This window comes from Salvelinus namaycush, chromosome 40 (genome assembly GCF_016432855.1).
Source record: "Salvelinus namaycush isolate Seneca chromosome 40, SaNama_1.0, whole genome shotgun sequence".
Classification (NCBI taxonomy): domain Eukaryota; kingdom Metazoa; phylum Chordata; class Actinopteri; order Salmoniformes; family Salmonidae; genus Salvelinus; species Salvelinus namaycush.
The window spans coordinates 18,763,038-18,783,779 of record NC_052346.1 but is presented as its reverse complement, the minus strand read 5'-3'; the positions used below and the strand labels follow the sequence as shown (position 1 = coordinate 18,783,779).

General features: G+C 42.6%; 2 protein-coding genes across 2 annotated transcripts; one reads left to right on the top strand and one right to left on the bottom strand.

The window, feature by feature from the left end:
* The first annotated feature begins 376 nt into the window (after window positions 1-376).
* Window positions 377-3,846, top strand: prozb (protein Z, vitamin K-dependent plasma glycoprotein b). Its single transcript, XM_038980143.1, has 8 exons — window positions 377-602; window positions 1,581-1,744; window positions 1,917-1,941; window positions 2,045-2,158; window positions 2,267-2,398; window positions 2,484-2,569; window positions 2,720-2,840; window positions 2,953-3,846. The coding sequence occupies exons 1-8, from the start codon at window positions 401-403 to the stop codon at window positions 3,576-3,578; spliced, it is 1,470 nt and encodes a 489-aa protein (XP_038836071.1). The 5' UTR covers window positions 377-400; the 3' UTR covers window positions 3,579-3,846.
* On the bottom strand, window positions 3,774-13,523 carry pcid2 (PCI domain containing 2). The gene is made up of 13 exons (XM_038980148.1): window positions 13,437-13,523; window positions 12,859-12,913; window positions 12,607-12,696; window positions 12,338-12,477; window positions 12,116-12,157; window positions 11,955-12,009; window positions 9,733-9,836; window positions 5,484-5,559; window positions 5,120-5,362; window positions 4,914-4,987; window positions 4,680-4,805; window positions 4,100-4,223; window positions 3,774-3,983 (listed from the first exon to the last, which is right to left on the bottom strand). The coding sequence occupies exons 2-13, from the start codon at window positions 12,892-12,894 to the stop codon at window positions 3,894-3,896; spliced, it is 1,200 nt and encodes a 399-aa protein (XP_038836076.1). The 5' UTR covers window positions 12,895-12,913; window positions 13,437-13,523; the 3' UTR covers window positions 3,774-3,893.
* Between the last annotated feature and the right edge of the window lie 7,219 nt (window positions 13,524-20,742).

The following is a 20,742-nucleotide window of genomic DNA, read 5'->3' as shown; positions in this document are numbered from 1 at the left end:
GCACACAAGGATAGGTGGGTTTGCTGTTTGCTCTACTGTGTGTACAGTCTAGAGTCCATCTGTGGGACATTGTGTTTGTGAAGACCTAATGTGATACAATGAGTTTTACTGAACGTTTCATCTCAATTTATCTTCATAACATATTAGCATATTAGTAGCATATTTGGTAGCTATTAAATTACATACAATTGCTAACGAGGCACCATCTTTAAACTGTCTAGAGCTGGCACCAGCTACATTTATTACGTCAGGTGACAGGGAGGTCCACATAAATTACGCTATCCTGGAGAAATTCACACCATATAAGCGCAACTTTGTTGGCGTATACAGCAATGACTAAAAACGAACATTTGGGCTGGCAAGCGGGTGGGGGTTTACTTGGCAATGTTAACACGGCAGCATGGTTGTGTGTGTCAGACAGAAAGGTAGAGAGAGAGCGCAAGAGACAGAGATAGACAGGGCTACAGACAGGACCTTGGCACAGGCAGAGAGGCTTGTGGGTACGGTGTGGATGTGGATTGTAATGGGCTCGTGGAGGCGATGGTGGTTTCTGTCTCTCTCTCTTCTGAGTGGTGTCCTCCTGGTCTGCAGCTATGGGAGAGGTAAGCCACTGCACTGTGAAAGCTACAGGACCAAGTAGACATTTTGTTAATCATACGTTCAGGCTGACAATGACTTTGCTAGCATAGTTTTCCAGTCTACATATGACCAGCACAGTGTGGGTATACAGCAGTGGAGGCTGCTGAGGGGAGAACGGCTCATAATAATGGCTGGAATGGAGTTTAATAGATGGAATGGAGTGAATGGAACGGTATCAAACCCATGAAAACCATGTTTTGTTCCCTTAGCAGCCTCCACAGGTATACATTAAGCAAACTGTTCTGTATGTAATTCAATGGCATGAAACTCAATGATGGGACCACATAAAGTGAATAATCTTCACCAAAATCCCATTGCTCCATGTTTAACTTTCCACCATTTAACATATTATCCTCAACCTGGAAGGAGAAGAATGAATACTGAGTCACTTCTGGTTTGTCTCACTTTTCAGTTGTTGTTGTTCCCTATGTCTTCTCCCTCCTCCTTCCCCTCCTCTTCATCCACCTCCCCCTCCTCTCCTCCTCTTCATCCACCTCATCCTCCTACCCCTCCTCTTCATCCACCTCCCCCTCATTCCCCTCCTCTTCATCCACCTTATCCTCCTACCCCTCCTCCTTCCCTTCCTCTCCTCCTCTTCATCCACCTCCCCCTCATTCCCCTCCTCTTCATCCACCTCATCCTCCTACCCCTCCTCCTTCCCTTCCTCTCCTCCTCTTCATCCACCTCCCCCTCATCCTCATTCCCCTCTTCATCCTCCTTCCCCTCCTCCCGTTCACCCACCTCCCCCTCATCCTCCTTCCCCCTTCCCCTCCTCTTCATCAACCTGCCCCTCATCCCCTCCTCATCCACCTCCCCTCCCCCACCTCCCCCTCTACATCCACCTCCCCTCCTCTTCATCCACCTCCCCCTCCTACCCCTTCATCTACCTCCTCCTCCTATCCCTCCTGCTCTTCATCCACCTCCACTTCCCTGATCCTCAGTGTTCAGACCCCCTGCGCACGCCAGCACGGTCTTCCTACGGTCGAAGCGAGCGAATGCGTTCTTCTTGGAGGAGATGCTTCAGGGGAACCTGGAGAGAGAGTGTTATGAGGAGACCTGCAACTACGAGGAGGCCAGGGAGTACTTTGAAGACACACCCAAAACTGTGAGAAGTTTAGGCCTACAGGGTGCATCTCAATAGTCTAAAATGTATTCCTTTCCTTCAACTGCACTGATCTGACAACATAGGCAATCCCCTTATCCATAACTAATGCAGTAGTTTTCTGATTTAAACCCTGTGTCCATTGTTTCTCTCTCTCTCTCTTATACCTCAATAGGACACTTTCTGGAATGTCTACGTAGGTAAGTCTCATTCTTTTGAATCGCGGCAGAGGGGTGTTGGGTTTTCTCCCCACTCCAGATATTGAATCCCCCCCCCCTTCTTCTTCCTCCTCTTCCTCCCCAGATGGGGACCAGTGCAAACCCAATCCCTGTCTCCATGGTGGCAGCTGCAAGGACAGCATTGGAGGTTACACCTGTAGCTGCACAGAGCCGTACCACGGGAAGAACTGTGAAATAGGTCAACAGAACACCTACCTTAGAACTCTTTATAAGTGTGTGTGAATGTGTTAGTGTGAGTTCATATTTATGCGAGTAGGCTAAGAGATATGTTTGTGTGTCATAACAGATATCTCTCAGTGCCCCACTAAGGGGCCCTTCTCCTGTGACCACTTCTGCAGTCCCAACTTTGGATCATACCAGTGCTCCTGCACCACAGGGTACAAGATTCACAGTGATAAGAGGAGCTGCATACCTGCAGGTTAACATCTACCTATTCTTTTGAATTAGACATCTGTAACACTCTCTCTCACACACTTTAAATAGAGACGTCTCCGTTTCCTTAGTTAAGCACCCCTGTGGAAGACTCCAGCCAACAAACCAAATCAACATAGCTTATCACGTCTGTCCACACAACCGCTGTCCATGGCAAGTAAGTCCCTCCCCTACCAGCACAATGTAGAGCATGGTGAGTTAAAGGGGACGTCTGTTTATCCTGGCCTATAGACTACTTTCAAGGTGAGGAACATTAATTTGTGAAATACTGAACTTCCCCTTTAACCTGTGACTTTGTGATTGGCAGGTGGTGTTTGTGGATGAGGCTGGTGCGGAGCTGTGTAGCGGGGTGATCCTGGGGCCTCAGGCAGTCCTGACCTCAGCTAGCTGCCTGTACATGGGAAAGAAAGTCCACAGCATGCAGACAGGTGAGTCCCACAGTGATAAAAACACTGACGTTTGATCTGTTAGTGTATAAACCTCCAGCTCAGGCAGATTCAAATCTTTCTGAAATCTAACGGTTTCCATTCATCCCCTAAGGTGCCTCAGATAATAGTGTGAGGATCCCTCTATCGACCCAGTTGTACATTCACAACCGCCACGAGAGAGGCAGTCTGGAGGACGACCTGGCCTTGGTGAGACTGAATGAGCCCCTTCCCTATGGCCCCTCTGTCTCCCACCTGTGCCTGCCCACTAAGGATTTCAGTGAGAACGTGTTGATGAGTCCAGGAAGGGAGGGGGTGGCCAGGGGTCCGGACAAGTTCCGGGGGGAATCCCACGGCCCCCCTGTTCTCTCCTACCTGAAAGCGGAGGGCTGTCGAAACCAGGTGAACGTCTCCCAGCCCCTCACCAACAAGATGTTCTGTATGAGGAGCCAGAAGGGCTTCTGTGGGACTGAGTTGACTAGGTTTAATAAGACAGACCTCAAACCAGGACTAACGAGGAACTGCAGCCTCTTGTCCGGGACCCCCGTTGTGACTGTGGAGAGGGGTACAGCGTTCCTAACAGGCCTGCTCCTTACGCCACCCACGTCACATGGCTGTGAACAAACCCTGTTGTTCACCAAGCTGTCTCGCTACTTGCAATGGATCCAGCAGCGCCTGGAGATGACAGAGATGAGGATGACACCACAAATGACCCACGACCCACCTGGACCTTATGTGTAACCCCAACTAAGGGTTAGCCTGATCCCTACCTACACTGGACTTACAGCCAACAAGGTTGTGTTCAAGATTTAAGTTGTTTTTTCCAAGGTTAACAATGTAAATGAAAGCGAGTGGTTATATTGTAACGTGTACTATAATTATATAAATCATTTATCTTCCACACTTCCTTAATAAACAAAAATCTGGTACAAGGAGTACAAAAAAAAACACTTTTATTCAAAATGTAAAAAATATGACAAAATAAAATGCAACCTAAATAATAAGGAAATATATTTCTGGCAGTTTCTGGGTGAAGGGGATTCTGGGATACGTAGATTAGGAAGATGATGACAGCAGGGGGAATGGATTGGCCTTGCTGACGACCAGTTTCTGGTGCTGGTGAGAGATGTAGCCCTTGATGTGACCCTAGAAGAGAGGAGGAAGAGAGTTCATCTGCTGCTTCATGTTTTACTACTGTCTGAAATATCAGGTGGAAGCACTTAGTATGGTCAGAGGAAAAGGTGTGTGTGGTGGGATCTCACCTCGCAGATTAGGTTGGCCAGGATACACTGCACCTCGTCAATGTCCACCTCTTCCACCTGCATCATTTTCAGAGCTACCAGGAAGGCATCTAGGGGTAACTGGTGAGTCTTCAGCAGTTGGTACCTAACCCACATTAAGTCCATACCACAAACATGTTAACAGAAAGTCAATATCGCGCATAGGTTAACACACACACACACACACACTAGTTCCTACTCCACAAATGCCAATTCACACTATAGGGCTGAGCTGAATCGTACTGTGCTGCCTCAGATAATTTATTTTCACATTGTCCTTTCAGTGCGGTTCCAGCAACTATGATGGATGTGTAACCGGGCCAGCCCAGTCCAGCTGGACTTGGCTCAGTAGTGTTAAAAGTGTAACCAGGCCAGCCCAGTCCAGCTGGACTTGGCTCAGTAGTGTTAAAAGTGTAACCAGGCCAGCCCAGTCCAGCTGGACTTGGCTCAGTAGTGTTAAAAGTGTAACCAGGCCAGCCCAGTCCAGCTGGACTTGGCTCAGTAGTGTTAAAAGTGTAACCAGGCCAGTCCAGTACCGTTGGACTTGGCTGAGTAGACTCACACTTTCTTGAAGAGGTTCCGGTAGGTGATGATCTTGAGCTTCTCGAGGATGAGGAAGATGCCACAGCGGATGAAGAAGGTCTCATGCTTGGCCAAGGCCTCGTTCAACAGCAGCAGGTTGCCCTCACTGTTACAGAGACAGAGAGAGAGAAATCAGAAAAAGAGGGGGAAGGAGGGAGTCGGGAGAGAGAGGAGAAAGAGAGATGGCGAGGAGCGGGCGGGTGGTGACACTCACCTCACAGCTTTCGTGACGTCGGCAAACTGCATGAGGTCGTACTTCCTGAGCAGCTGGTGATTAGGCATGTGACCCTGAATCAACATGAGCAACACCAGTCTTAGTCTCTGATTGACAGTCAAGCTTTTTGAATTTGATTTGAATTCAGACGTGTGTGGCTAGATGAGTGTATGTTTGAGCTCTCTCAGTGAGGCGCTCTGTCTCACCAGCAACATCTTGACAGGCAGTAGGTAGATGAGGATCATGCGTTTGTTCCTCTGGCTGGAGCGGTGGCAGTGCTGGAAGGAGAAGGACAGGTACTCCTCGGCTGGCTTGTAGTCGCTGTCGAACATGGCCTTGCGGCCTACGTAGTATTTGTAGGTGACTCTCTGGGCCATACTGTAATCATCCTTCAGGTTGGAGCTGTCGATGGCTCGGATCAGTGGCTTACACAGGTGTAGCTTGTTGATCTGTACACACACACACACAACCGTTTAGACACACAGAGATGTACACACACACACGCACACACACACAAAGTAGGGCCTATTCATGTAAACAAAACTTCACCCAATCACTCTACTGCCTTACCTTGAAGTAGATCTTGAAGAGCTGATTGATGAGAAACAACATTCCCCACTTCTTGGAGTCGTCAATCCCAGCCCGACTGTAAATGATAACAGTCAAGACATAATGAGCAAGGGGCTATGGTTGCTACGGTAAAGGTTGTAAGATATATAGTTGAATATGCTGTAAGATATATAGTTGAATATGCTGTAAGATATATAGTTGAATATGCTGTAAGATATATAGTTGAATATGCTGTAAGATATATAGTTTAATATGCTGTAAGATATATAGTTGAATATGCTGTAAGATAGTTGAATATGCTGTAAGATAAATAGTTGAATATGCTGTTAGATATATAGTTTAATATGCTGTAAGATATATAGTTGAATATGCTGTCAGATATATAGTTGAATATGCTGTCAGATATATAGTTGAATATGCTGTCAGATATATAGTTGAATATGCTGTAAGATATATAGTTGAATATGCTGTAAGATATATAGTTGAATATGCTGTAAGATATATAGTTGAATATGCTGTAAGATATATAGTTGAATATGCTGTAAGATATATAGTTTAATATGCTGTAAGATATATAGTTTAATATGCTGTCAGATAGTTGAATATGCTGTAAGATATATAGTTGAATATGCTGTAAGATATATAGTTGAATATGCTGTAAGATATATAGTTGAATATGCTGTAAGATATATAGTTGAATATGCTGTCAGATATATAGTTGAATATGCTGTAAGATATATAGTTGAATATGCTGTCAGATATATAGTTGAATATGCTGTCAGATATATAGTTGAATATGCTGTAAGATATATAGTTGAATATGCTGTAAGATATATAGTTGAATATGCTGTAAGATATATAGTTTAATATGCTGTAAGATATATAGTTTAATATGCTGTAAGATATATAGTTTAATATGCTGTAAGATATATAGTTGAATATGCTGTAAGATATATAGTTGAATATGCTGTAAGATATATAGTTTAATATGCTGTAAGATATATAGTTGAATATGCTGTAAGATAGATAGTTTAATATGCTGTAAGATATATAGTTGAATATGCTGTAAGATATATAGTTTAATATGCTGTAAGATAGATAGTTTAATATGCTGTAAGATATATAGTTTAATATGCTGTAAGATAGATAGTTTAATATGCTGTAAGATAGATAGTTTAATATGCTGTCAGATATATAGTTTAATATGCTGTCAGATATATAGTTTAATATGCTGTAAGATATATAGTTTAATATGCTGTAAGATATATAGTTTAATATGCTGTAAGATATATAGTTTAATATGCTGTCAGATATATATTTGAATATGCTGTAAGATATAGTTTAATATGCTGTAAGATATATAGTTTAATATGCTGTAAGATATATAGTTTAATATGCTGTAAGATATATAGTTTAATATGCTGTCAGATATATAGTTTAATATGCTGTAAGATATATAGTTTAATATGCTGTAAGATATATAGTTTAATATGCTGTAAGATATATAGTTTAATATGCTGTAAGATATATAGTTTAATATGCTGTAAGATATATAGTTGAATATGCTGTAAGATATATAGTTGAATATGCTGTAAGATATATAGTTTAATATGCTGTAAGATATATAGTTTAATATGCTGTAAGATATATAGTTTAATATGCTGTAAGATATATAGTTTAATATGCTGTAAGATATATATTTGAATATGCTGTAAGATATAGTTTAATATGCTGTAAGATAAATAGTTTAATATGCTGTCAGATATATAGTTTAATATGCTGTCAGATATATATTTGAATATGCTGTCAATAGTGTTCAATGCTGCACCTTGAGGGATACCTTGGAGCAAACTTCTTCATGAACTCCAATCTGGATTTAGAACAGCTCATTCCACTGATACTTGCCTTTTTGACCACATTAAGCAGGAATGTGAGAAGGTGAACTATACAGGTATGGTCATGTTAGACTTGCAGAAAGCTTATTTTTCGTGGTATCCAATTGGTAGTTGCAGTCTTGTCGCTGCAACTCCCGTATGGACTCGGGAGAGGCGAAGATTGAGAGCCGAGCGTCCTCCGAAACACAACCCAAACAAGTCGCACTGCTACATCACACAATGCCCACTTAACCCGGAAGTCATCCGCACCAATGTGTCGGAGGAAACACCGTACACATGGCGACCGTGTCAGCGTGCACTGCGCCCGGCCCGTCACAGGAGTCGCTAGTGCGCGACAAGGACATCCCTGCTGGCCAAACCCTCCCCTAACCCGGACGACGCTGGGCCAAATGCGTCACCTGGTTGCGACAAAGCCTGGACTCGAATCCAGAAACTCTAGTGGCACAGCGAGCACTGCGATGCAGTGCCTTAGACCACTGCGCCACTCGGGAGGCCCCCCAGAAAGCTTTTGACCATGATATTCTCCTGATGAAACTGAAATGCATGGGTCTAAATGATGTAGCAGTGAATTGGTTTTGGTCTTATCTGACCAACGGAACACATGTAATGTTGGTGATGTTCTGTCAGAAACCAAAGAAACATCCTGTGGAGTACTGCAGGGATCCATTTTAGGGCCTCTCTTATTTCTTATATACGTTAATGATATGCCAGATACAGTAAAGTGCAAACTCCTGCTTTATGCTGATGATTCAGCCATACTGATATCAGGGAAGGATACAGTTTACATAGAGACCCTGAGTAAGGAATTGCATTTTGTTAGAGATTGGTTGACTGACAACAAATTGTCACTACATTTGGGAAAAACTGAATCGATTTTGTTTGGAACAAAATGTAGATTGCTTAGGGCTGACAAGATAAAGGTAAACTGTGCAGGCAAGGAGATTGAATCTAAAACAAGTGTCTTATCTTCGTGTGTCCCTAGATCAATCCCTTTCTGGAGACCTGATTGCTGCTAAAATTCTTTGGCGAACAAATGTACATTTTTATATTGTGTCTCAACCTTGATTCAGTGTCATGTTGATTATGCCTGCTCTGCTTGGTATAGTGGGCTATCAAAAAAGCTGAGAGAGAGAATGCAGGTCATGCAAAATAATGTTATCTGAATGTCCCCCCTAGGACCCACATAGGGGTACAAGAGTTCCAGGAGGTGGGCTTGTTGCCTTTGGAGTCCAGAGTGGACCAACTTAAACTTAATCATATGTTTGACATCTTAAATAATTGTAAGGTTATATGAAAAACCACATTGATATGGTCTATAACCAGCACAGTTACAATACCAGAGCTAGTGTTATGTCTTGTAAAATCCCAGTACTGCTAGGAGCACGTTTCTCTATACAGGCATTTGTCTATGGAATAGCCTTCCCTTGGAGATCAAGCAAAGAAAATATAAAAATAGCTTTAAAAAGCAGGCAAAGGTTTTCATTTGAACAAGGTTGTCTAAGTAAGAGAAACCACTCCACTGCCCCTTGTGGCTCCTACTGCTGGTCAGGTGTATTTATTTGAAGGATCGGTATGATGTGCAATTGTAATAGATTCTGAAAAGAATATGGTTTATTTTTAAGGTTAGGGAGAAGTACAGTGAATAGTGACACTTTTTAGGATGTCAATATAAATGAATATGGTTGTTTGTAATTTTATCTTGCCTTTTAATCATTATATGTTATTGTTTTTACCATTGAGGACCACTATGGAAACAAGCGTTATAATGAACACTTTCAAGTGATATCCTCTGGGTCCACATTGTACATTTTGTTGTACATGTCTGTTACCCAAAATAAATTAAATTCAATATATAGTTTAATATGCTGTCAATAATGTCGAATGCTGTAAGATATATAGTTGAATATGCTGTAAGATATATAGTTTAATATGCTGTAAGATATATAGTTTAATATGCTGTAAGATATATATTTGAATATGCTGTCTGCTGTAAGATATAGTTTAATATGCTGTAAGATAAATAGTTTAATATGCTGTAAGATATATAGTTTAATATGCTGTAAGATATATAGTTTAATATGCTGTAAGATAAATAGTTGAATATGCTGTAAGATATATAGTTGAATATGCTGTAAGATATATAGTTGAATATGCTGTAAGATATATAGTTGAATATGCTGTAAGATATATAGTTGAATATGCTGTAAGATATATAGTTGAATATGCTGTAAGATATATAGTTTAATATGCTGTAAGATATATAGTTTAATATGCTGTAAGATATATCGTTTAATATGCTGTAAGATATATCGTTTAATATGCTGTTAATAGTGTCCATGTCCTGTGAGACTCACTTGTCGCTGGCACACACTCTGAAACAGCCCATCAGTTGTTCAGCAGCTTTCTCCAGCATGTCTCCCAGTTTGCCTTTTCCCTTCCTCAGGAGCTGCTGCTCTGCCTGGACAATAACACTACAATCATCAAACCCCTCCTATAGGACAATAACACTACAATTATCAAACCCCTCCTATAGGACAATAATACTACAATCATCAAACCCCTCCTATAGGACAATAACACTACAATCATCAAACCCCTCCTATAGGACAATAACACTACAATCATCAAACCCCTCCTATAGGACAATAATACTACAATCATCAAACCCCTCCTATAGGACAATAATACTACAATCATCAAACCCCTCCTATAGGACAATAACACTACAATCATCAAACCCCTCCTATAGGACAATAACACTACAATCATCAAACCCCTCCTATAGGACAATAACACTACAATCATCAAACCCCTCCTATAGGACAATAATACTACAATCATCAAACCTCTCCTATAGGACAATAACACTACAATCATCAAACCCCTCCTATAGGACAATAACACTACAATCATCAAACCCCTCCTATAGGACAATAATACTACAATCATCAAACCCCTCCTATAGGACAATAACACTACAATCATCAAACCCCTCCTATAGGACAATAACACTACAATCATCAAACCCCTCCTATAGGACAATAACACTACAATCATCAAACCCCTCCTATAGGACAATAACACTACAATCATCAAACCCCTCCTATAGGACAATAACACTACAATCATCAAACCCCTCCTATAGGACAATAATACTACAATCATCAAACCCCTCCTATAGGACAATAATACTACAATCATCAAACCCCTCCTATAGGACAATAACACTACAATCATCAAACCCCTCCTATAGGACAATAACACTACAATCATCAAACCCCTCCTATAGGACAATAACACTACAATCATCAAACCCCTCCTATAGGACAATAATACTACAATCATCAAACCCCTCCTATAGGACAATAATACTACAATCATCAAACCTCTCCTATAGGACAATAATACTACAATTATCAAACCCCTCCTATAGGACAATAACACTACAATCATCAAACCCCTCCTATAGGACAATAATACTACAATCATCAAACCCCTCCTATAGGACAATAACACTACAATCATCAAACCCCTCCTATAGGACAATAACACTACAATCATCAAACCCCTCCTATAGGACAATAACACTACAATCATCAAACCCCTCCTATAGGACAATAACACTACAATCATCAAACCCCTCCTATAGGACAATAATACTACAATCATCAAACCCCTCCTATAGAACAATAACACTACAATCATCAAACCTCTCCTATAGGACAATAACACTACAATCATCAAACCCCTCCTATAGGACAATAACACTACAATCATCAAACCCCTCCTATAGGACAATAACACTACAATCATCAAACCTCTCCTATAGGACAATAACACTACAATCATCAAACCCCTCCTATAGGACAATAACACTACAATCATCAAACCCCTCCTATAGGACAATAACACTACAATCATCAAACCTCTCCTATAGGACAATAATACTACAATCATCAAACCCCTCCTATAGGACAATAACACTACAATCATCAAACCCCTCCTATAGGACAATAACACTACAATCATCAAACCTCTCCTATAGGACAATAATACTACAATCATCAAACCCCTCCTATAGGACAATAACACTACAATCATCAAACCCCTCCTATAGGACAATAACACTACAATCATCAAACCCCTCCTATAGGACAATAACACTACAATCATCAAACCCCTCCTATAGGACAATAACACTACAATCATCAAACCCCTCCTATAGGACAATAATACTACAATCATCAAACCCCTCCTATAGGACAATAATACTACAATCATCAAACCCCTCCTATAGGACAATAACACTACAATCATCAAACCCCTCCTATAGGACAATAATACTACAATTATCAAACCCCTCCTATAGGACAATAATACTACAATCATCAAACCCCTCCTATAGGACAATAACACTACAATCATCAAACCCCTCCTATAGGACAATAACACTACACTCATCAAACCCCTCCTATAGGACAATAATACTACAATTATCAAACCCCTCCTATAGGACATGACTTTTCCATCACTGGATCAGAAGCACTTTAGAGCACAATAGATTATGTTCACTTACATTGTTGGCAAATATCCGCAGGTCCAGCGTAACAGCGAACATCACTGGCAAGGCCCTAAACAGCACATGGAGCAGTCATCCCACAGGCGTGTATATGTAGAATAGAGAAACACTAAGGCCAGATTTATCAAAAGTGTATTTTTTTGCATGCTTATCCTTACCAGTTCTCCTCTTTGTGAGATTGGAAGGCCCTCAAGAATGACGTAGAAAGTCAAGGAGAAACCGCAGAGAAACCATGACAGAACAGTTTGGAAATGGACCAGTCTATAGCACAATATGTGCTTCCGCATATATCCTGTGTGTATGTATATATTTGTCAGGCAGGGATGGGGAGTGATGAGAATATGTATCCAAAGTCATCTCCAGAAAGGCCAAAAGGATATTGGACCACCAACGTCTGACATTTGTACGCCTCAACAAAGTCGTGGTTGGACACTGCATAGGTGCACCTCAAGTGTGCTGCAACCATCTCATCGTACGGGACTTCCAGCACCTGTTGGCACTTCTCCTCTGGACTGGCGAGCTGCAGGCATACATACAGTCATGTTTTTAGAGCAAAACACAGAGGGTGTTATCTGAAGAGATACAAGTGTAACAACAGGTCAGCAGGACTTGAAGGCATGGAAGGTTCAGGCAGCCTGAATAGCCTCACCTGGAGACGTGGGTTAGCCACATGTGGGTGTTTGAATGACAGCAGTTCTGCACAAAAGCTCCCCTCATGATTATCAATGGCATCATACACCTGGGAACAGGTAAGCAACATGGTGTGAACTGAGCATGCGCGACTAGTGGTGAACATTGTGAACACAAATAATAGCTAAATGAAAGTCTGTGCTAAGGAAGAAGACTGCTAGCTATAGGGGCTCACTTGATAACCGGTAAGATAAAATAGAAAAATGGCTACCTGTTGGAGATACTGGTTGATTGTTATGTGCGCCATTGCGGCCAGGGATGTGAACCTACGAAAAAGTTTAAATAATAAAACAGATGTTTAAGCAAATCCGCTAAGTAGCAAAAGCTCTGAATCTGACAACAACATCATACCTACTGTGCTATGACTATTGGCAATTTATCTAGCTAGCTAACGTTACTAGTGTGATGATTAAATTGTGATCAATATAATTTAACTTTTTTGTATCGCTTTAACTAACGCTAGCTAGGTAGCATGCATTCATTCATAACTGTCCAAGGACTGCTAGATTGTAGCTGATAAGATACATCAACGTGTAACTAACGTTAGCTAGCTAGTTTACAAAGCCAGTGGTTCCCAATTATTTTCGGTTATTGTACCACCAACAAAATGTTGCTCTGCCCAGAGTATTGTACTCCTGAAGTACCCCCTCATGCGCATTTTACCAGTAAAAGCCTATGGTCTCATGAGTCTTCTCAAGTACCCCCTGTAGATAATCCAAGTAAGCCAGGGCTCCTAGTACCCCTGGACTAACCTAATGACATAATTCCAATGTATCCGTCTATAGCTACCTGTTGTGGTTAAATTTCTGTTTAAAATGTATTCATGTTGTTGAGCTGTAGCTACACGAATCACTTCCGGGTCAATGTATTCCTTCAGCCTTCAAAATAAAAGTCCCCCACGTACTACAATAGTCTAGATATAACTTTGTCGCCTCCCTGTGCTTATTAGAAGCTATGCACAATGAAATCTCTGCTCTCGCAATCTCTCGCTCTCAAACACACACACACACACACACACACACACACACAGTGCCTCCGTGATCTATGATGTGTCTGGCCTTGTGGGAGGGAGTGTTTCACGCTACACTGTGTGATTAATGGAGGAGTGAGAATGGGCTCTTAAAATAGAACCTGCAGAGTGCCGCTAGCCTTGTGTGTCTGTGTGTGTGCGTTCCTGTGTGTCCTGCAAACCTGTTCACAATGTTATATCACAGTGATTCTACCTTCCTCAGCTCAGCACGTGGCCCAGTCCCTCCCCCTCCACTCCCTCTAACCCCATCCACTCCCTCTAACCACCCCCCTCTAACTCCCCCACTCCCTCTAACCCCACCCACTCCCTCTAACCCCACCCACTCCCTCTAACCCCCTCCAATCCCTCTAACCCCCTCCAATCCCTCTAACCCCCTCCAATCCCTCTAACCCCATCCACTTCCTCTAACCCCAACCACTCCCTCTAACCCCATCCACTCCCTCTAACCCCATCCACTCCCTCTAACCCCATCCACTCCGTCTAACCCCATCCATTCCCTCTAACCTCCTCCAATCCCTCTAACCACCCCCCTCTAACTCCTCCACTCCCTCTAACCCCCTCCAATCCCTCTAACCACCCCCCTCTAACTCCTCCACTCCCTCTAACCCCATCCACTCCCTCTAACCCCCTCCAATCCCTCTAACCACCCCCCTCTAACTCCTCCACTCCCTCTAACCCCATCCACTCCCTCTAACCCCCTCCAATCCCTCTAACCACCCCCCTCTAACTCCTCCACTCCGTCTAACCCCATCCATTCCCTCTAACCTCCTCCAATCCCTCTAACCACCCCCCTCTAACTCCTCCCTCTAACCCCCCCCCACTCTCTCCATTCTCTATCCTTCCGCAGCTCCTCTTCTCAGGTTGCTGAGGTATCACAGCAACATATTGGATCCCAGCCGGGGTATGGATTGCCGGCATGCCCTCTACAGTGACTTTGGTATAGGCCATGAAGCCCTGTGTGCGTGTGTGTGTGTGTCGGAGGGAGAGAGGCTTTCCTACGGGAGCCTTGCAACATCCAGAGATGCCGACAAGGCACAGCTAGAACAAGGACACTGTAGGTGACACTGCAGTAACTTCAGTTCTCTGAAAGACCTGTCAAAATCATACATTTGAAATCTCTTTGCCCTCATAAAACAACAGCGTTGTCATTACATCCAAGAACATCTGCTTACTGTAGATTTCGCAGCTGTCCCCTCTGTTGCCTAGCAACCTGCTGCCCCTGTTTTGATGATGTCAAACTCAGGAGTCACATTAGTAATAGCCAGGCGTCTATTTGGGGTCGCTGCTGGGCACAATTGTGACATGATTTCAGAAGATTTTCAATTTCGGCACACCAAAAGCTCTTCATCCCTCCTTCATCCAACTCTGTGTCTTTGTACAGACGCAACAGAAATGCCACCAATGTACGTACACTGACTGCAAATGACTCTCCTTACTAGGACTCTTTCGAATTGCTGTCTCAATCCATGTTCAGGGGAGCTGTATGAGAAAGCTCTCTTTTTGTTCCCACAATACCTCAGAGAGCATCTTTTTTTCCGTGGGTACCTCTGATGGGAAAGACAGGGTAAAGTATCACATTGAACGCTGCTACCCAGAGCCAAAAATTAGGACAAACTGTACTCTGTACTCTGTACTGTAAAACCTGTTTGGCATAGCAACATATAAGGAGCCTATAAACTTAGTATAGCTTTGTGTTTACAGGGAGCCATACAGTCTGTATACTGTAAATAAAACACCTATTTGATCTTCCTACATTTTGCTGTGCTGGCATGAGTGTCATTGTGCTAGAGCTCGCCTGATGGGTGTTTCATGTCGTGGCTGACACTAGTTGACCCTCGTGTGAAATCCTAATCCACTCAGTTTGAATAACCTTCCAAAATGACCTCTTTTTTGAAGGGCAATTCCGCCACTTTTCAACCTCATAATCATTATCTCCAGCACCATACCAGTGTCTCCATACTGTATGTGAAAATGTCACGTTTCTATGATCTGTGGTTAAAAAGATCAGAAGAAAGGTCCTAAAAACAATGCTTCTCTGTGACATCACAGGGTTGGATTCAAATGAAGGAAAAAATGATTTTCAAAACCTGCAACAAGTTTCTAGCCAGAGGGAGGGTATTTTCTTGCTACCCACACAACCAAACATTTTATTGTGTTTTAAAATCACTGTTTTTAAAATGTTTTTACTTTTGATGATGTCATCGGGTAGAACTTTTTAACTTTATATATTTTTACAAAACAAAAAGAAATGGTCAGTTTTCAATTATGTATTCACTGGTATTGTGCTGGAGATAATAAATATGAGGTTGAAAAGTGGTGGAATTACCCTTTAAGTGGTGCTTAATAGAATCTGAGTGCTCTTCATAAGGACATTTTGCCTGCTAAAAAACCCCTTCTGTGCCTTAGTTATACTATCTGTGCCCTTCTTTAGTGTTGAAGCGTTGAAGCTTTGTCCTTGGCCTCGGCATTGATAGTAGAAATCTTAACGAGTGCCCTCACTATTGTGTGACAGCTTATCAGTCGGTGATGTGATTGGAGCAAACCGCAGTACAGCCAATCCCCAAGCCCTGTTACTGTTAGCTTTACTATACTGATGTAGTATTGATTAAACCATGTCTGCTCTCACAAGTTCGTCTTCTCGCCATCTGACGAACATGTCGGAAGGGGTAGTAGTTCATAGAGTTTTGTATGAGGGTTTTGGTGTGGATGGTGGTCGGAGAACCCAGCCCCTAGTCGTGGCCCGAGGTTAAGCTGCCCCCTGCTGGCAGGGCCAATCTCCGGCCGTAAGCCAAGGTTGTGCTAGCCCCCCTGCTGACGGGGCCAGCCCCTGGTCATAGACCGGGGTTGAGCTGGCCCACCATTGTGCAGGAAGCCTAGGGTGTGAGTTGATGGGGAGGCCAGACCCTGGTCATGGACTGAGGCTGGTAGGTGGCCTCCCGGCAGGGTGTTCGTAAAAGACTGGATGCAGGTGAGCAATTGGCATGGTCATGGCTCTATGTCCATATTTGGAGTTCTTTGCTAATAGGCCGCATTCCAATTTTGGTGTCTGGGCCCATACATGGAGTTCCTCCTCCGGGCAACTTCCAATATGAAAGTCTGTACCCATATATGGAGTTCCTGCTCTAAGGCTGAATTTCAATACAGGAGACAATGCCCATATATGGAAGTTCCTGCTGTGGATTAGCCGTGTTGTCTGAAGCTTAAAGCTCTCCTCACAAAACTGCGTTATAAACTACACTTATGAGGTCGACTGTCAGATTAGTTTGCGTGATGATGAGACATACAGTAACTGCACACATGCATAATTTACAATAGGCCCAGTCCAGCCGATGAGGGCAGAGGAACCTTATGTTGACCTCAGTCTGACCTTCCTGTCACATAACTTGTAATTACTAATGAATTAAATCGATAGACAAGTAGATTAAATACTTATTTTTGAGAATTGACATGAATCAAAGTTTTCTGCTGGCGTCCCTCTGACAGATGCACTGTAATACTGCAGGCTGGGCTACACTAATCAGAAAACCTCCGAGTCACATTAGCGTTGACCTTAGTTAATTGCCTTGTAACGTCAGCTTTAGCTGACTCATTTAGTTTTGCTATTCTACTTTTCCTACCTCTTTAATGAGGTAAATTTGAATAAAAAAATCCCAGGAAGCCAATAAGCAAAAAATTGTCAGATAAATGTCTTAGAATATATGACAACAGGTATTAAATACATTTGCTCTCACAGGTGTCAATGCTGCTTTGCATTGCATATTCTGTGGCTATTGGGTTAACAAAGCCGCCTGAAAAAGTGGCAGCCAGTAAGAAATATCATAGAATTATGAATTAGAATACTAGAATGGAGATGAACCTTCTTATGATGGTCCAAAGGTCAGCCATGTTGGTCGACCATGGTTTGCCAGTGCTGTGATAAGATATTTAGTAAAACAATTAATGTGAAGAATTTATCTGCACTGTATGTTTTTTAGCTAGCTAGCCAGCCAATTTTAGAAGAATGATTCCATACATTTCCCTAATTAATTCAGTGATAATGCCCGAGAAGCCGGTGTTTGGAGGATATATTGGCATGGTTGATAGGCCCGAGACGAAGTCAATATATTCTCCAAACACCGTCTTCGAGGGCATTATCACTTTTATACAATGGGTTACCAACATATTCAAATAGTGATTGACATATTTTCATTAAAAACTTTATTTGAATGAATTTATTCATACTATTTCATCCTTCCACAAGATGTAGTCCCGACACAAATCTAGGGTTGCTACCCAAGCCGGCTGGTCGCTCGTTCTATTGGTTCGGTTGCTAGAGACGGGACCCAGTCGTTCAGTCTTTTTGTTCTGTATCTATGGACGCAACCCTGTCGTTCGTTCTAAATGTTCCATTGCCATACTGGCTGGAAACGTTCTTATCCCTTGCTTGCTAGCTAGTCAACTACTGCTAACTGTTATTCAGGGGAGCTAGCCAACAACACAGCTTAGACAATCACTTCAAGCTGTAAAGACTGCTAACTAGCTGCACGTTTGACCTTTTTTCAATTGACAGTTCTTTGTATATATCCATAAAAATTATGCCAGCTGATTCATGATTTCGACTGGCAGAGAAACGCTGCCTGCCTGTCTGTTTCGTCCCGTCTCCCGACACGTTCATTACTATGGGACAGCTGGAGATCTAATTTGAATATTGAAACAATGTTGCAAATGTCGAAGAGACAGACAGGAAGATGTATACAAATCTCCACTGTTGAAAACTAAATGTTAGTCTACAGCAGGTATTCCCTAACTGGGGCACCACCAGGGGTACGCACAATGCCGTCGGGGGTACACCAAATAAAAATGTGATAAACAAATTCCAACGGGGCTATACATTTAGGTGAGGTTCTTTTCTCACCTGAGTAGCCTCGTTTCACTGCCAAAAATCTAATTAAACCATCTAGTGTTCAGCGAAATAACAACACAATGTCAAATACAGGTAGCCTAGTCAAATAATTAACATCCAATCACATAACTGTTACTCTCACGGGAATTCCTCTATCGGTCCGTATTTAGCCAAACGTAGCTGCTGCTCATGTTGGTATCTGTACTGATGGTCCCGTGTGGCTCAGTTGGTAGAGCATGGCGCTTGCAACGCCAGGTTTGTGGGTTCATTCCCCACGGGGGGACCAGGATGAATATGTATGAACTTTCCAATTTGTAAGTCGCTCTGGATAAGAGCGTCTGCTAAATGACTTAAATGTAAATGTAAATGATGGCGCAAAAGCCATGACAGGGAGACATAGTGGAGTGGTAACGCGCGTGCAAGCAGTGGCCACTTGGGTACACTGCAGCATCCACCGAGAGGCTATTGGTGCCAAGGGAATGCCTGACAACTTGAAAAACATTTTGGACACTACAGTGAAAATGGTTAACTTTGTTAAAGCAAGGCCCCTGAACCCTCGTGTATTTTCTGCACTGTGCAATGATATGGGCAGCGACCATGTAACGCTTTTACAACATACAGAAGTGCGCTGGTTATCAAGGGGCAAAGTATTGACATGTTTTTTTGAATTGAGAAACAAGCTTAAAGTTTTCTTTACTGACCATAATCTTCACTTGTCTGACCGCTTGCATGATGATCAGTTTGTCACACAACTGGCCTATCTGGGTGATGTTTTTTCTCGTCTGAATGATCTAAATCTAGGATTACAGGGACTCTCCGCAACTATATTCAATGTGCGGGACAAAATTGAGGCTATGATTAAGAAGTTGGAGCTCTTCTCTGTCTGCATTAACAAGGACAACACACAGGTCTTTCCATCATTGTATGATTTTTTTGTGTGCAAATGAACTCAAGCTTACGGACAATGTCAAATGTGATATAGCGAAGCACCTGAGTGAGTTGAGTGCGCAAATACGTAAGTACTTTCCCGAAATGGATGATACAAACAACTGGATTGGTTATCCCTTTCATGCCCTGCCTCCAGTACACTTAACGATATCTGAACAAGAGAGCCTCATCGAAATTACAACAAGCGGTTCTGTGAAAATTGAATTTAATCAGAAGCCACTGCCAGATTTCTGGATTGGACTGTGCTCAGAGTATTCTGCCTTGGCAAATCGCACTGTTAAGACTCTGATGCCCTTTGCAACCACGCACCTATGTGAGAGTGGATTCTCGGCCCTCACTAGCATGAAAACTAAATACAGGCACAGACTGTGTGTGGAAAAGGATTTAAGACTGAGACTCTCTCCAATACAACCCAACATTGCAGAGTTATGTGCATCCTTTCAAGCACCCCCTTCTCATTAACCTGTGGTGAATTATTCACAATTTTTGATGAACAAATAAGGTTTAGCAATTTAATAGGATCTCTATGAGAGTAATCAGCAATAACAAAAACAAGTACACTCTTAGAAAAAAGGGTACCAAAAGGGTTCTTCTGTTGTCCCCATAGAAAAACCCTTTTGGGTTCCATGTAGAACCCTCTGTAGAAAGGGTTTTACATGGAACCCCAACGTGTTCTACCTTTTGTTACTGAGCTCCAGAGCCTGAGCATTCTGCAGCTGAGGTCTACTGTTTCAGCCTGTGACGTGTACTATCTGCATATGTGGCACGTTCTATAGGGCCGCAGAGTCCTGAGTCTAAGTCTAGTCAGCAGTAAGGAACAATGCACACTCATCTTCCTATACTGTGGATTGTTTTCCCTGTAAGAGAGAAAGCTAAGATTTCAGCCAAACTTGTGCTGCAGTGAAAGCGGCAGATATGGAAACTCATGTTGTTTCTGATTAGTTCTTTAGCTGTTGAAAGTGGTTCATTTCTCAGGTGTAGTGACACGTCAAGTGAGTGATCTCCCTTGTGACTGAAGGCGGTGTCTAGTAACCTTGATGCGAGTCACTTTCTCATTGGATGGAGTGTCGCAGAGTTCACCTACTGCATGGCAGTAATATGGAGAGGCACGGTGCAGGCTTTGTCTCTATTTATCATCCTGCCATGACGCAGAGCAGGTGAGGCGAGACGCAGCAGGAAGAGGGAGGGAGGGAGATAAAGGATGATAAGTCGTAGGAATCTAAAACCGTGCATAG

Coding starts and splice junctions, on each gene's coding strand:
- prozb (XM_038980143.1), top strand. CDS start 401: ATGGTTGTGTGTGTCAGACAGAAAGGTAGAGAGAGAGCGCAAGAGACA. Junction 1,942..2,044: donor TTTCTGGAATGTCTACGTAG/GTAAGTCTCATT, acceptor CTTCCTCCCCAG/ATGGGGACCAGTGCAAACCC. Junction 2,399..2,483: donor GAGGAGCTGCATACCTGCAG/GTTAACATCTAC, acceptor CCGTTTCCTTAG/TTAAGCACCCCTGTGGAAGA.
- pcid2 (XM_038980148.1), bottom strand. CDS start 12,894: ATGGCGCACATAACAATCAACCAGTATCTCCAACAG. Junction 5,363..5,483: donor TCTTCAAGATCTACTTCAAG/GTAAGGCAGTAG, acceptor GTGTGTGTACAG/ATCAACAAGCTACACCTGTG. Junction 4,224..4,679: donor CGGAACCTCTTCAAGAAAGT/GTGAGTCTACTC, acceptor AATGTGGGTTAG/GTACCAACTGCTGAAGACTC.